A 16,880-nucleotide genomic window follows, 5' to 3' on the forward strand; every position below is an offset into this window, starting at 1 on the left:
TTTATTATCAAATTTCAGAGGCAAAAGTAGGGAAAGAAACCAGATTCCCAGCGGTTGTCCATATAGTCGGGAAAAAAATAAAAATGAGAATACCTGTATTCTAAAATAAGAAGGAAAAATAGGTGAAGCTTCTAGTAACAATAATTCTATGCAAAAATGAATATGTGCTATCTGCCAAGACATTAGTATGGTTACTAAGAATACACCAGAGCATTTTGTAGAGAGATTTGCTCATGGATCAGGTTATATGTGCAAGCAGTGCAGCACACGCTGCTGCATACCCAGAGCTCAACAGTGGTTATTAGGTACAGTTGCATTAGCACAGCCTTCCTGAAGTTAATTGAGGTCAATGAATTTGCACGGGTACAACTAAGAGAAGAATTTGAAAATTGAGCTGCTTGGAAAAAAGCATGTGTGTGTGAATATTTGCTCCAGCTTTGGAGGCCTGTTCTGTCTTCTGCTCACTTTCTTCTACACTGACTGGTGAAGCCAAGAGGTCACAGGAACTACATGCACTTGGTAGCAGTCAACCAAAAGATAAGTATGCAAGAAATCTGTATCACATTACTTCGAAGGATAAAGACCACGGAGGAGTGAATTTGAAAGATATGTCAGGAACAGAAATATGGTCAGATAAGGAGTGTAACATTTTGGGAGTGGAAGGTCACAATGCAAATAACATTTTAGTTTCAGAAATACCCAAGTTATTACCTTGTGTTGATAATGTCAGGAAATCCAGCAGCTCAATCTTTGGCAAGCGCAGGCAGGAGGCAACAGCTCCAGTCCCAGTGAAGCAGTGGTGAAGTTCCTGCAAAAGGCACTGGTTTGTTTTCTGTCAATAAAGACCTTTCACATCAACCAGAAACACAAAGGCCAACATCCCAGGCAGAAAGGAGCCTGAATTGGCAAGTAGTCAAGCAGATAATATCACAGACATGAATCTGGGAACGAGATCTCTTGTCTTGCATGAGTGTAATCAAACAATCTTTATTTTCACCAAGGCAAAAGCCAAAATAGAGCATTAACAAATGGTGCCCTGTCACTTAAGTGTCTGAAGCAATTTCTTTAGTAGATATCATATTTCTATTTCCAGTTATTGACTGTACCTTGAAGGCCAACAGTAGAACAGAATAGAGAGGACAGAGTAAAATCATCCTATATAGAAGCTCTGGGTGTCACATTTCGTGGTTAAGTAGATGTATATGGAGTTCTTCCTCTGAGACTTCAGGCAGGATAGATCCTGTATGTTCACTGCTCATCCAGACAAGCCAAATTAGCCTAGTCATTCAAAACTGCACTCTTCCAAGGGAAAAAATATCCACAGCCTCCTAGTAATGTGAATTTCTTCAATTAATAACGTATTCTTAAACCTCTTCTAGGTATTTCTCCTCTTCTTCTGAGTCTAGGAAGCCTCATGAAAGGACCATGGCCCAGAGAGCTGCCCAGAACAAGGCCCTGGGTCCATTTCTGTCACAGAGGACTTGAGGAGTGTAGGTCTACATCCCATTGGACGAGCACTTTTTGCCTTCCACATCGTTGTTAGATATTATTAACACCGTTATTTACTATCTCCACTTATTAATGAGATTAAACCACTGCTAACATTTCATTGATGCTTTTGCTTAAAAGACTCCTCTTAGTTCTTCTTGCCTGCAAGCCAAGGACCATTCTTTGCTGTCCTTAGTTTGTCCAAGCAGTTTGTTATCCTGTATAAAAGCCATAGTAACTGCTATTCTTATTTTTTCTAGGTATTATAGATAGTTTTTCGCAATTTGCCACTGATCCAGAATGGGATTTTGGCCAAAATTACCTTCCTTGATGCTAGAATTATGGATTATGGTCCATTAAAAAAAAAAAACAAAAAACAAAAAACAAACAACTTCTTAAAGCTTTTCCAATCTTTGTTCATGTTTTCTGCTTGCAAATTTTCTCCCATCTGATTTTACACACTTTCCTCCATAAGAGAAAATGAGACCTTGTGAAGCACCAATTATATGTGCTATTGATTGGGACTAACCTTTGCTTGCACATATTATATGTAATTTGGCAGTGATCACTTAAAGCGCCTCTAGTATTCAGTCTGCTAATTAACAATTATCCATCATGATGAAGTCTAGAATAGAAGTATGCCGTGTTTGACTCAATATCTTTGTGCTAGAAGATAAAATTTATAACTTTTAGAATCAGTTTGCTCAAAGCCTGTTCTATAACTTCAAATTGGAAATAGTAGGTTTAGTTTATTGCAGAAAGGATCCTGATGAGTGGCTTAGTGTGTATGGTTTGTGGTCCATAACAAAGTCCAACCCATACTTCTGGATATGGTAGCCATGTCAACTCATGCATCAGTAGGCTTTCAAAAACTGGAATTGATAGCAGTTAGGTAACAGACAATGGTGCTAATATAGATTCTCTCAATTTATCTTCTTTACTTTGTTCTTTCTGGGTAGATCATCACTGATTTTTTCTGTTGCAAACAATTGCATTAGATTTCAGATAGGAATGCTAATTTTCATTCTGTGAGAATTTCTGTTTTCTCTTTCTTTTAACACAGATCTATGACTTTGGTGCATAACCAGCTGAAATGTTTCTTTCTTTTATGTTCTTTGTAGTTTTCAGCTTGGTCATGAAACTCAGTTTGAATTCAAAGTGCATTTGATGTCCTAAAGCTGACCCTTTACATTTTCAGCCTGTGTCCTCTGGTATATTCTCTTTGATGTTTCAATCAGAAGGTGATGACATCTGCCTATAAGTGAGCATCTGAGAAAACTGTTAGATTCGGTTTATACCACAAGGAAGCAAGGATGTATAAATCAGACCAGTGATCCTTAAATAGGTGGTTACAGAGGAATTTCTTTGCTTGGAATTCAATTGGAGGATAGTATTTGTTTGGCCTGGCCTGAAGATACCACTCTGTTTTACAGTAGTTGTTTTCGCAGCATTTCCTAGCATTGCACTATATTTAAAAAATAAATCCAGTGTTTTCTAGGCTAGCTGCAGCTTACATCCTAATTGTGCTAACCAGATGGACACAACTTTTAGAAATGTACTGAGTTGAGAAAATGCAACTGGATATCAGATATCCTTCCCAGTTTTTCAGCTGGAGGTGTTGGCCCCAGAAGTGGAAAATGTTTGTGAGATGAGCAGTCCCTGTGAGTTCAATTACTGCTTTTTGCGATAGTGCTGGGGAATACATAGGTTGCTTACTACCAATTTAACCTCGTAGTTGCTTATGTGGTCCATCAGAAAATGTTCCACTCTGTATTCAGCAGAGATTTTGGCTCTGTGAAAGGATAGTTTTAATGAAAAGATTTCAGGACATAGCTTTGAAATTATATTCTTTGATCGCTATTCTTCAACAAAAAATACCACCAACGAGATCAGTAAAGAGATGAAACAAAAAGAAAAAAAACACATTCTTTTTATTTTTTCCTAAAAAAGAAACTTTTATTTGGATGCAACTGTTTTTCCTTGAGAAGGGTCCCAAAGCATTGTCTGAGTTGTAGCCTGTTTTCTTTTGCTTTCTCTTCACTTAAATTCATTAGTTCAAGTTTCTCTAGTAGCATGATACCTATTATTTATGCAGGAGAATCCCATCATGATTTGTAATTTTTTTACAGAAAGTGGCATGTGCTTTTAGGAGAGCAGTTCAGTAAACTATGTTTTCAATTTCAGGAATTCGATTTAGGGTGCTCCTTTTCATATTTATGGCCTCAGCTTGGCAGCTAAGTGCATGGACTATACACTTGGGAGGTTCATTTTAGCCTCCAATTAGGGAAACTGGTGCCTCAGCTGAGGCAGTCAGCTTTGCAGACCAAGACTATGTATTTGCCATGTGGGTTTGCAGACCAAGCCTTGAAACTGGTGCTCTGAAACTCATATTAGCTTTTGGTGAAACTTTATACCGAAAGCGAGATCTCAAGCCCATTAGAGAGATTAGAAAGACCAGATTTATAACTTGGTCTTTAACCCTACTGGCTGAGAAATGTTTCAGGATGCAAAATAAAATGGGAATTTGCAAACACAGGTTTTTCTGTAGCTACTTAAATGAGACTAATCCCTCTTTTCATACAAAGTTGTGCACCTATGCACATTGTCGTCTGACCGACACAGCTGTAAATTTGGGGTATTGTATTCTCAGAAGACTGCAGAGTCAGTACATTTGTTTGCTGTATAAAGACTGTGTAAGAGATGTAGGCAAAGAAAAGAAAAGCAGGGAAGTTTCCCTCATTTTCTCTATGTTTATATAATTATTTATTTCCATATGCACTTGCAAACAAATGTCTATAGTGCTTTTTAAGCATCTTGTAAATTATGAGTGAGCTGTCACATCTTGTGTGAAATGACAAAAATTTATGAATTCTTATACCAGATTCGTTGTTTTCCTTAATTCGCTTATTTACATTGTTCAGTATGTTTATTATGTGCACCATTTTAACTAATTGTGTGTTCATGGCACAATCAGAGACTCCGTCATGGAATAAATATGTTGAGTAAGTATCCTTGCTATTTTGCAGCTGCCCTGTCCTTATCTTGTCCTTCCTCTTCCATTTGTTATGTTCTTCTTCTTCTTCTCATCTTTTTTGCTGTTGTCTAATTTCTTCCCAGTAATACTGACCACAGTATCTGTCCTGACAAAGTATGTTGCCAGGCATTTGTTGCCTGTGAAAACTCCCTTAGAAAGTCAACTAACATTTTTTAGTCTACCAAGCTCATACTTATTGCTGAACGCACCTGCTATGCCACCTCTGACTGAAATCCATTCGAAACTGGCCAGACTTCCACAGTTCTAATGCAAGAGATGTGATGGTTAGACACATTAGAACAGACTGATGGAGTTGAAGTTGTTCAGAAAATACTTCCTGGATACGCTTAGTTCTGTTCTTAAACTGAAACTTACTGGAAGCAAAAATTTCTTTTGGACTGAGCACATCATAAGAAATGTAATTGTTGGTAGGCATACTTTATGAGCAAGCATAAAATGGCAACACTTTTATGAGGATCTCTGTCTTTTTAGTTTGTCAAACTTTCAGAAAAAATAGCAAAGATATCACTTGAAGGGTTTTTGTTGTTGTTGTTTGGGTTTGGGTTTGGATTTTTTTTCAATTAATTTTAAAAGAGACCAACAGGCTTCAGAAAGCCCATTTTATTTCTTTAAGTTGCTTTAAAAGATTTCTGTTAGAAACAGATATTAGATACACAAGCTAATCAACCTACAGTGCATTAAACAATTATTTTGGCTCATTGAACCAATCAGAACACACTCTTTATTTTTGACTGACATATGATAAACACAACCATCTGCTGCTCCATAGCCTGGTGGTTGGTCTACTCAGGGCTGTAAGGAAAGACAGTAAAATGCCCTTATTTTAGGTTTCGTAAAATCATGCAGGGCACATCTTCTAGGCCATAAATTACTAATTATAGATAGCACTGAACCAAATATTTCTTCTGATCACAATAACATCCTAATCCCAGGATGTTTCATGTATTTCTGTATAGTGTACTACCCTCAAGTATGTCTGTGACTTTCTTTTTCCCCTGACGTTGTCCTTTTCTTATTGAAAGCTGTCACACAGTACCATAGCCATGATGTAATCAGCTGAAACATGGACATCTCATCCATGTGAGTCAAAATTTGGTCAGTGGGTCTACAGCTGGGAATTTGAACATCCTGGAGGAAAATATCGAAGTGCTTGTCATGTCTTCCATAGGCAGAAAAATGTGGATGATGTTATCAGTGCATCAAGCAGGGCATGCAAGGATCATAGAGCAGAAATGCAAATGGAACCATGTGGGATGGAGTAAAACCTTTCCCTTCCATGTTTCCTCTTCTTCTGCGTCCCCTCATACCTCTCAGCTTTTCCTTCTCAAATGCAGAGAATGAAATCAAAGGCAAGTACTTTTAAGGAGCAAAATAACCCAATGAACTGTAATTCAAATTGGTTAATATTGGATTTGGAAAAGATACATTTAATCCATTCTGTTCTGATGTTCCAGAGACTCACAGGGGATATGAGAGTAACCTGTGCAAATATTTGTCCTAGATCTTTCTTTAAAACATTTTCCGTACCATTTTGAAAAAAAAAAAAAAACCACTTCAACTTAACCCAATATTATTTTTTTTTTTTAAATCCTGACTTCTGTTGTTAAAGAAGCTGTTCAGTTGCTGGAGGACTTTGCCCGATCCATTTAGAATTAGACGATGATTATACAATCAATTAAACCATCTGACATGCTGAATAAATACAAGTGCTTTATCATTTTAATGAGCTTATGTACTGTTAAGTATTTTTTTTTTAGTTCTTTGCATGTGTTTTCTGCATGTGTTACTGAATACACATGCTTAAAGAGACTGTCATATGGGTGACCTATATTTGAAATATCAGAGCAGAACTAAATAGGAGCCATGAAAAGTCAGACACAAGATAATGCTTAGGAGTATGGTCAAAGAAGAGATGTGAGAAACATTTAATGCTCACTGTTGCACAAAAACAGCCCTGCTAATCTCCATTTTAAGATGAAACATACTGAGGTTCTATAATGTATGTAGCTTGCTCTACTCTGTGACACGATGGCAGGAGGACATGAGATTTGCCACTACCTGTATGTGTGCCCAATTGCAGATCAGTGGAATACAGCTAAAAGAAAACATTTCCTCTTTATGCATAGTGCATAAATTCTTCCTTATATTGCCACCTTTAATTGCTTACACCTTTTGTTTTTGCCAAACAGGAATCCCAACTGTTACAATTTTTTGTGTATGATGGCACCATTATAGCTACTGATGTTTAGGGACTGAACAGAAAACCCAGTTTAGTGTTTCCAGTGAAAGCCCTAACATCATGAATTATGAAATTTGTATTTTATGGGATTTTAGGTGTTTGATTCTTTTTTTTTTCAGTAGACTTTGGTATCATCTGCATCTTCTTTCACAGAAAAGGGGTAGGGAGTGCTGGTGGTGGATGCTAAACATTTATTATTTTTATTAAGATATGGCCTAGAATATCTAGTCCCATTGAGCTAGATGTCTCAGGTAGAAACATTTAAAAAGAGATGTGCGTGCCCTGGTCTATGTCTCTGATGGGAGGTAGAGCCCTGGGTGAATACAGATCTGAATGTTCTAAGTCAGGTACATTACTATCCTCCACTGAGCATTTGCTGAATTTTATTACAAGTATCATCATTATTACAAAAGGTAAGATGTATGTTCTGTCTAAGATCATCACAGTCAAGAGGCTGTTGGTAATAAACAATTTAACTTACTAAGGGAAAAATACACCCTTGTGTCTCTTTTACTGTCCAGCAGGTCAAGATTACCACATATACTATTTGGGTGGGAGTTGTTTTCCTCTTTTTCAGTGAGGGCATTCTGTTGTTTAATTCTGAGGGCTGGTGTGATTTACCATGGACAGTGAAACAGAAGGGAAGTTGCAGGAAGAACATCCTTTTTAGCTAATAAAACCAAATGGAGACATTTTTTAACCTGCTGTCCTTCAAATGGCCTAGGCAGGAAGAGATGAGAGGTATGAATGGAACAACTACCCTCCTCCAGATCAGAGAAACAACAACGAATGAAGTTTAATCCCTTCTTTCACTGATGACTCCAGGCAGAGCTTCAAAAGTCCCATAGCACAGCTTGGCAGCATAGTATTCATGCCTGACTTAATGAGTGAGGACTCATCAAGGTACACCCTGTGGTGAAAATAATCATCATGTGACTGTCATGAGCACTTTCCCATTTCTTACATGTTCCTTGGACCACACATGAAGCTGCTCATATACAGACCAGTGCTGCAGCCATGACTCACATGAGCAACCCCAAAGAGATGGGCAGGGCTGTCTCATATGAGTAGGATGGGGTTGAGTGTGCCTCTGCCATTCCTACTGTCTACTGCTTGCTAATGTTCTTGCTTATCTTGGCCGCTTTATTCCCCAGGTACACTTTCACTGGCATTTACACTTTTGAGTCATTGATAAAAATATTGGCAAGAGGATTTTGCATGACAGAATTCACCTTCCTTCGAGATCCATGGAACTGGCTGGATTTCAGTGTTATTGTTATGGCGTAAGTAGCACTCCTTTATATTTTTCAAGACAGTGACAAGCAATAGAATTTTTTTAAAAAATGGCTATTATCTTTTTTTTTTTCCACTCAAATTGTACCGAAAATGAGAAAATACTGAAGTATATGAGGATGGAGGTTTTTTCCTAAGTGGTTTCAGAGGAAGATGTCAGAGGAATTCTTGATTCTGTTCTCTCAATTCACTAGAGTATTTTGCAGAAATTATTTACTCTCTCTATGCTCCACAGAGCGAGCTGTTAGCAAAAATATCTATAGTAATATTTACCTATATAGTGTAGTTTTGGGAAGCTTCAGATCCCTCAATAGGAAGTGTTATAAGTGTGACTGAATACCCATGTATTTAAATCCCTGTTTATCCATAACACCAGCAAAGCTGTTTTCGTGCTCTTCGCTTCACAAACCCTCTTCACCTTGAAAGTAATTACTATTTTATTACAATAATTAACTTAAAAGTCTCTGAAACTTGTTATATATCTTGGGAATAGAAATTTGTCCCCCAACGTGGTACTGCCCTTCAGCTGTATGCTTCTACCTAGATTATTAGAGTTCACTCAGGACATGTGGGGTTCTGGTGTTTTGAAGGAGCTGATGAATTTGTGACATCTAGATAGCTAAAAATACACAGGGGTAGGGGAGCAGCCAGCCAACACTTGCAGTGGAGACAGGGTCAGCCCAAGCTCTGGCCAAAGACAGATGTCTGACACTGTTGATATCTCCAGCTGAGCTAGAAATCCAAACGTTCTTCATAGTCAAAGAAGAGAGAAAAGCATGTGAAGAGCACATGTCATCTTGAAGTGGAAGCTAGTAGAGATGCCCTGAAAGGCCCTATTTCCTAATTGTAGAAAGATTTCATCTGATCTTGTACTTTCTGCTTAACCACACCTCTGTATTTTGTTCTAGTTTTAGTTTAGTTCTTACTGCCCTCTTTAAACCTCATAATTCACGATCTTAGGTGAGATACAAGCCTGCTAACACTGACATTTAAGCTGAACTCCTGGGCCTGTGACATTTGAATGTAACCAAAATTTACAAAAAATATTCAACCAAACTTAGTTCAAACATCAACGAGGGCCACTGAGGTTGGTAGCAAAAATCTGATAGGGTGCAGGGATCAGGACCAATATTCAAGGAGAGCCTGGATGATGATCTTAGTCATATGATTTAGTTTTAGGTGGCCCTGTGAGGAGATGGGAGTTGTGGGTACCTTCCAGCTTGAGATATTCTTTGATTCTGTGATTCTTAGCAGCATTTAGCAGAACAGCATGAAGATGTGTAAAACTTGTGTGGACTTCATTGGGAAGACTCTCATTGGTTTTAGCAGGCTTTGGATCAAAGCCAACCCTAAGCCAAATCCTCGTATCTGTTACTTCATTTCTAGAGACTTGGCTGAACTGACATCTGGCCATAGTGATAAGCTTTAAAAAAAACCAACAAAAACAAAGCAGATGGGGAGGAGCTTTGGAGGTCAGCATGCATTAGGTATTTTTCTCAGCTAAACTTTTCCTCAAGCAGAGCTAAGTGCAATTCTCCTGCAATATTTAGAGTCAGGACAGAACAACACAAAGTGTCATCAGTCTACTCTCCTGTCCATCAGACAGGTGGTAAAAGCATCTGTGAGTTAGGATGTGAGTTTATTTGCAGGTTTCTGAATTCAGCACTGCATGGAGAGCTTCTGTGTATGGGTTCTCTCTGTTTTACAAGGAAGAAGGTTCTTGACAGTGAGACAGAAAGGAGCAGAGAAGAGGAAAGAGCGTTGGCAATGCATCTCCTCCACTTCATCTTCTCTGCTCAGACGAAGGTTGGGGCATCACCCCCAGTCCTGCACAACTCCTCAGGGAGCATCTCATTTACTGTCACTGAAATTCAAGTCTGAACAGTCAGTGCAGGACAAGGTCTGGATATTAAACTCTATCTACATTATCTTTGAGTGTTTGGAGCTTAGGGAGCTGGAAAGATGTGAAGGTTTGCACAGAGCTTGAGACGGATGGTTGTCCAGAGGTCAGTTCACTCCCTGTAGGTAACAGCAAGGGTTTTACATCCAGAGGAAGTGGGCTTACACCTCATTTTGCTTTTCTAATTCTTCTGGATTTGAATGGCCATTCAGTGCTCCAGGCCAAGGATTCATGAAAACTTCCTTAAGGCTTGTTTAACAAGGCTTTCTTTCTTAGCTACATTTTGGTTTTCTTTCCAAATGATATTTCGTCTCTTAGTTAGAAGATCACCTAAACAGGGGGGCCTGAAACTGCGAAAAATGAAGCTTATCAATATCAAATTATAGCAATGGCTGCATTCTTCAGAACCAGCATCCATTCCTATTTTTCTTACTTTAAGGCATATTATACTAACATTGTTAGAATAAAAAAAGAATTGGAATTCTGGAATAGAAAAGAAACAGAAAAGTGTTTCCTTAAGGCCATAGGCAGCAGTGAGAGAGTTAAAAGTGACTGCAATATGATCCTCGTATGTACAACGAAACCTCCTTCCCGAGTATACAAGCAGCAGATAGTACAGTGCGTTGGATAATGGACTCTATTCTGATATGATTTATCCTTCATATGAATCTCATTTGCAAGTAATTTAAAGTCAGGCTGATTACACAGATATCTCTGGTGGTGTCTGCACTTTAGCTAGTGTGATGCTAGAGGTATTTCTGTATCTGGAAACAAAGATGGCATGAGGGTTCAGAATGGGAGAGCCTGATAAGGGGCCATGAGATCTAGATGGACCAAGGGTTTCAAGCTAACAGAAAATCTGATTCTTTCGGTGGTGGGTGTTATAGTGGAATGACCATCATTTTCTTTACAGTTATTGCAAAATAACTTCCTCTTTTGGGCTGAAACAGCACAGATTGGGTCACAGAGAGCAGTTTTATATAGCATGCTAGAGAGTAACAGGTGCCACAGGTCTCCAGGGCTTTAGTCCTGCCTGGTGCTAACAGACACAGCCATGGCTTGTGACCCTCTCTGGGCAATGAATGGGATCAGGGGAAATTATGAAACTGCCCCTGTTTAGATCACTCTTTCCTAGACAACCAAGTACTTTGCAAAACAGGCAAGGCAGAGGCAGCTGTAACTCTGATTTGGAAAGTACCCTGCCAAAATCTTAAAGACAATAAGCAATTCCTTGGCTAACAGGAAAATTCAGGATGGGAATTCCAGTTGCTTCTTGCTCCCTGACACAGAGGAACTGGTCTATTGCAATTTCATCCAAGAAATGGCCAAAATAAATCTTAGTTAACTATTGTGAACAAGCAGTAGTGGTATTTTCTTCATATGCTTGTTCACATATTATGAATGTTTTTACAAATCTCTAGTCAGCAAAACCATATTCCCATGATGTTACTTCTCCCCAGATTATCTCTTTCCACCCTTGCATGCTATAGAAGATTTTGGGAGAGAAGCACTGGGTAAACCTGGGGAGGAATTCCCAAACAGGTAAATCTTTGCCCAGATTCCCCTATGAGATTATGAAAAAGAGAAGGAATATTGCTCTTCCAGGCTATAATCTGGATTAGTAGATATGAAGAGGATGCTTTGTCCTCCCCAGGGGCCTTTGCACAAAGTCCACTTAAACAGACTTTGTAAAATAACCAGGTGAGGTTTTTTTCTGAACATGTAAAACCAAATACCTCAAAGTAGAAGACGTAAAGGAAATCTAATAGAAATTTAATAGTGGAATTTAAGGGTCCAAGAAGTGTTTTGTTCAGAAAATGCAGTGGTGACTGTTTTTTTACTGTATACTGATTTGGAGGAAATAAATTTGTACAACACTGATAAAACCAAATTCATTCCATAACTGACCCTCCTGGGAGCATTTTGCTCACATGTGGCATGGGTCTCCATGATGACCAAAATAGGCATGACAGTGAAGAGCTGGGATTGGTATTTTAATTATAAATAGTTTTTAGTAGGATTGCAATTATGTTCTTTCAAAATCCATCTTTCTGCAGCCAAAGGACATGGATTTGATGTATAAAACAAAATAAAATTTTAAGCATCTCTTGAAACCAACATCTGCTTTACCACAGAGTTCAGCATCTTAGAATAAATAACCCAGTAGAAACATTTGCACTGATATTTTCCCGTGTTGTCCTATATGTAGTTTGCAGAAGCTATTATGTGAAAATTACTTGCGTATTTGAAGCTTTTATTTTTTTTAAGAGCAGCAAAATAACTCTTAATGTTTCCTAGAAGATAAAGAATTTTTGTTAAACTACATGATGGTAAAATCTTTGAAGTATTTATTGCTGAACAGCATGCTAACAAAGTTCACCCAGTAGTTTTAAAGAATTGATGCCTATTAGATTGGTTTAATAGTTCAAGAAAATGTTTGAAAGAATGTGTACTATGAAAAACCCGGGACAAATGGCATCAAAGAACAGCCTGAAAAGCGAATGCACCTCTCATTCGGCTGCATTCGCTCCCGCTATGTATGAATACATTCTTCATTCAGACAAGTCTCATACTCTATTGTATAATTCCAAATAACTGTGACTTAATTCTACAGGTATGTAGGAGAATTTGTGAATGTAGGCAGTGTTTCACCTCTTCGGACTTTCAGGGTATTGAGAGCTTTAAAAACTATTTCAGTAATCCCAGGTAAGAAGCTCTGATCCTTACATTTTGGCTCTCAGCTACAAGTGATTCTTTCTCTGTCTCTCTTTGTCCCTTTGACTGTTGTTTTTTTTTTGCTGGTGTTTTGTCATTGTCTGTGTGTGACTTTCCCTTGTTACAGATACATAACTGAATTTGTGGACCTGGGCAATGTCTCAGCCTTACGAACGTTCAGAGTACTGCGGGCGCTGAAAACAATCTCAGTCATTTCAGGTGAAAATCAGGTTAAACACTCCGGCTGCAGTTAGAGCCTACATGCCATTTCCAGTAGTAAACACAGTAATTACAAATGACTTAACCATAGATACTGATCAGGAAATGGAGGAATGTAGGGAATGTGACCTGTCAATAGAATACATTTTTCATATGTTTTTCCAATACTGTTTTTGCGGGCAGAAGGGATTAGAGTGCCTCCAAAATTACAGACCTCGCCGAGACGAGTGCTGCTGTAAGAATGGTGGTATGCAGTGGCTCATGAATCACATACACAAAGTGCTCATTCACGACCCATATGAAAATGGCAATGGAACTCTTTTAATGTATTCAGATATTGATTTTTAAAAATGGAAAGTTAATGACCTCAAAATGCATATTCGTGTTTAAGAGCACATTGGTAGAAGAATCTAAATCCATTCCGTGAGCTGAGGTTTCCAGACTGCAGGCGTAGACAGCCTAATTTGTCATGGTGTTTATCCGTTTGCATGTGATAGAAACACTGTTTAAATTTCGGACCCTTGAAGAGATAAAAAACATTTCATTATTGATTTCAGTAGGTTCAGCATTTCATCAACTCACATCTTCTCACATTTTCAAGGATATGATTTCATCCCTCCCCCCAAAATGTCAGTGTTTTACTACAGATGTATTAGCAAAAGAAGCTCTTTTTTAAAAGCTTTTTGTCTAATATATTACTATGTCTTAAAATATTAAATAATATTTACTATTAAGTAATTTATGCAGAGATGAGTCCACTGAGGACTAACCATATGACAAGAATTTCTTGCCAAGCATTATCTATGGACAGGTCTCATTCAGCCTCAGTGTTTAACATCTCCAACCTGCATGACAAGGTAGAGAAGATAGCAAAAACCATGCATGGCAGATCCTATTGGTGATAATCCTGAACAGATGTTGGCAATTACGTGTCAGAAATACTCAAAACATCAAGAGAACTGCTCAGATTCTCATGCACAGCTCTTTAACTTTCCATCCAAAAGCCAAAAGGCTTTTCCATCCATCATATTATGCACACCTAGACTATAATATAAATCTAAACAAATTAAGTGGTGTAAACTTTTAGGGATAACACTCACATGGAGTATAAACTAGAAATGGGAATTCTGGAATTGAGGTGTTAAAACATATGTATGAGTCTAGGGCTTACTCCCTCATTCCAACATTGAAGTAATGAAAATCACTGAAATTATTGAAAGAGCAAGGTACGTTTCATTGAAAGTGTATGTCAAAATATAGCTTTTAAAGATTACTTAAAGATGGTCATTTTTTAAGTCTGGTATTCCTTAAAATCAGCTCCTGTCTTAATTTTTGTCTTTAAGTTTAAAAATACTTTATTAGCAGAGATAATTTACAGATCACGTGGGACAGTGGTGGCTAATCAGAAAGAAAACCGGACTTTCCTAGCTTCCTCTGCTCGCGATTTGAAGACTAACTTGGAGGGACAGCAATCTCCAGGGCACACCTTTCATTTTCCATCTTGTCTCAAGCATGAGCCTCTTCAGAGCAGAGCCTGTCAATTTTGCTGAGTTATATATATAGCAATTTTCTGCTGTCCTATATCAGAGTTGGAGCAAAAGCTTGCTTTACATCAAATGATAAATTTTGGCTGTTTTTTTAGTGGAAAATAAAGGAGTATTAAGATTCAGAAAAAATTTATTTAAAAATACACCAAAGCCCTTCAGTGATATTAAAATCAGAGTTGTTTGATTTTTTGGTTACTAGGAAAAAAAAAGGTAAGGAATATTATTTATTAGGGTAATACATAATAATTCACATTCTCTTTATTTATTTCTGACAGACTATTTGATTAGTTTTTTGATAACTGCATTTGTAGGTACAAGTAACTATATTATTTGCTGACATAACTGCACAAAGATATGCTAATCGATTATCTGGCCTTAGATTTTACTGTCAAGATTACCTGTGCCCTGACTATGTTTAAATTACAGATGTGGAGAGCTACAAATTGCTAAGGAACACCTAGCTGCCTGTAAAACACAGCTAAGTTGTTTGTTTTTTTTTTTTTTCTTAATGTTAGCAGATAATTTCAGACAAGTCTGTTCATTTTTCAGTTAGACACATCTATTTTAAAAGAAATATAGGGCATGATGCTGTGGTTTATTTGAAGATCAGTCTGAGTTTTTAATGAAAACATAGACTTATACCGAGATGAAATATTTTTCCACAGTCTTTAAAATTGAAAAGATGGTGAACACTAATATCTTCTACGAGAATTTCGGGTTCAACTGCTAGAGAGAGGAGAAGAAAGTTATTTTTGCTTCCTCTTTTGCATCTTAGGTGAAAAGCGCTGAGATGTATTCTCCTTTGCAAATATCGAAGCTTTTCCTCAATAAAATTGATCACATTTTTCCATCAGGTAGTTATGTTTGCACAAACGTACTTGGATTCAGCATGCTCAGTGAAATTGTTTACCGAAAGTAACGGGCCAAATCCTCCGTGGTGTAAGGCTTCTGTCCAGCAAAGCACTTAGAGGCTGGTTTTCAAAGGCATTCTGCTTCACTTGAAATCAATGAGTTTCACTATTGACTCCAGAGGGAGTTCGTAAAGCTTACAATTAGTGCTTTTAAAAATCTCACCTACCTTTAATGCCTCACTCTTAAGTGTGCAAGCAGGCACAGGGACGGTTAGGGGACACAGACTCACAGGATTCATAAAGATCTCCCAAGCTCTCTGAGTCCATTCCCCTGGCCTAAGGCTGCATTACCTATGCCTCAGACGTGGCCTAATATTTATTACCTGACTTGTTCTAACAATCCTTCAAAGGTGGATGTCTCACGGTCTTCCTGAGAAGTCTGTTCCAGCACCTCATTGCTTTCACCATTAGAAGATTTGCCCTGGCAGGACGGGTTTGGATCCAGATTCACAACCCAAATATTAGAGTCTCCCAGCAAGCCATGTGCTCCCTGCTCACTGGAGATCTGGAGCTCAGTTTGGTTGCCATCATGCTGGCATCTCCTGCTCCCCAGGGCCATGGTTCACCTGTAGGTCCTATCTCTGAATCCAGACCTCCATCCAGCCTCACTCTCTCTTGGTGCATTATCAGCTCATTATTTTTTAGCCTACACCCTCTATGTAGGACATCAGATCAGTGCCTTACCCTCTGCGGCAGCCTTTAACATGTCATAGGACCTTCATGGATCTCCTCCTTTCCCTTTTCTGCACTAAATACACTCATTTCTTTTTGTTTTCCAGTCCATATTTCTATGATATCAAGAGAAAACATTTTTTTCTTTTTTACAGTGACGGGATATCTGTTTATCCAGACTCATTAAAAGAAAAAAGTTTTTAATTTCTTCATATATCTCTTATGTTCAGGTCCTTAGAAATGCATAACATTTTCTTTATGGGAGCATAAAAGCTTTAACTCTAAGTGATTTTATTTATCAATTAGCATCTTGCACACATTGCTATGGCAACTGGATTCGTTCATTTTCACTCTAGATAGGAACGATGGTCAGCAGCAGAACAACCCACTAAAGTCACTCATCTGTCTCCCATTACCAGTCTCAGTGTGCCCAATAGGAACCCTTCCCATGACAACAGAGCGTTTCAAATCATAGTTTATGTGCATGGAAATGACCAACATTTTTTGATAGCTACTAATTGAGGGCTCTGATGTACGGCTTCGTATGCCTCCCCATCAAAGGCCATCATCATCGTCATCACCAGGATTTTATGAAGTGTCCATATCCAGAGAAACTCCACTGCTCTTTCTGGAACAGGCATGTACATCACAAACATGTCACATAAAATGACAGGATACCGGCGAAAGGTGACCTCATAGAAAACTGGGCCGAGGCACTTTGGGGCCTGATCCAGCTCCCGTTTAAGTTAATGTGAGTCTAAAGGCTATAAATAGTGCTGCAAATGTTAACCAGTACTTCACTGATAGCCAGAACAGAGCTCGGAGCACAAGAATTAAGGCT

General features: G+C 38.3%; 1 protein-coding gene across 1 annotated transcript in view; it reads left to right on the plus strand.

The window, feature by feature from the left end:
• The window catches only part of LOC104380089 (sodium channel protein type 5 subunit alpha), a 174,209-nt gene that overhangs the window by 3,046 nt on the left and 154,283 nt on the right, over positions 1–16,880 (plus strand). Inside the window, 3 exon segments of the mRNA XM_086615079.1 lie at positions 4,401–4,490; positions 7,937–8,065; positions 12,818–12,909. Coding sequence (XP_086471205.1) covers positions 4,401–4,490; positions 7,937–8,065; positions 12,818–12,909 — 311 coding nt within the window.

This window comes from Tauraco erythrolophus, chromosome 7 (genome assembly GCF_009769465.1).
Source record: "Tauraco erythrolophus isolate bTauEry1 chromosome 7, bTauEry1.pri, whole genome shotgun sequence".
Lineage (NCBI taxonomy): Eukaryota > Metazoa > Chordata > Aves > Musophagiformes > Musophagidae > Tauraco > Tauraco erythrolophus.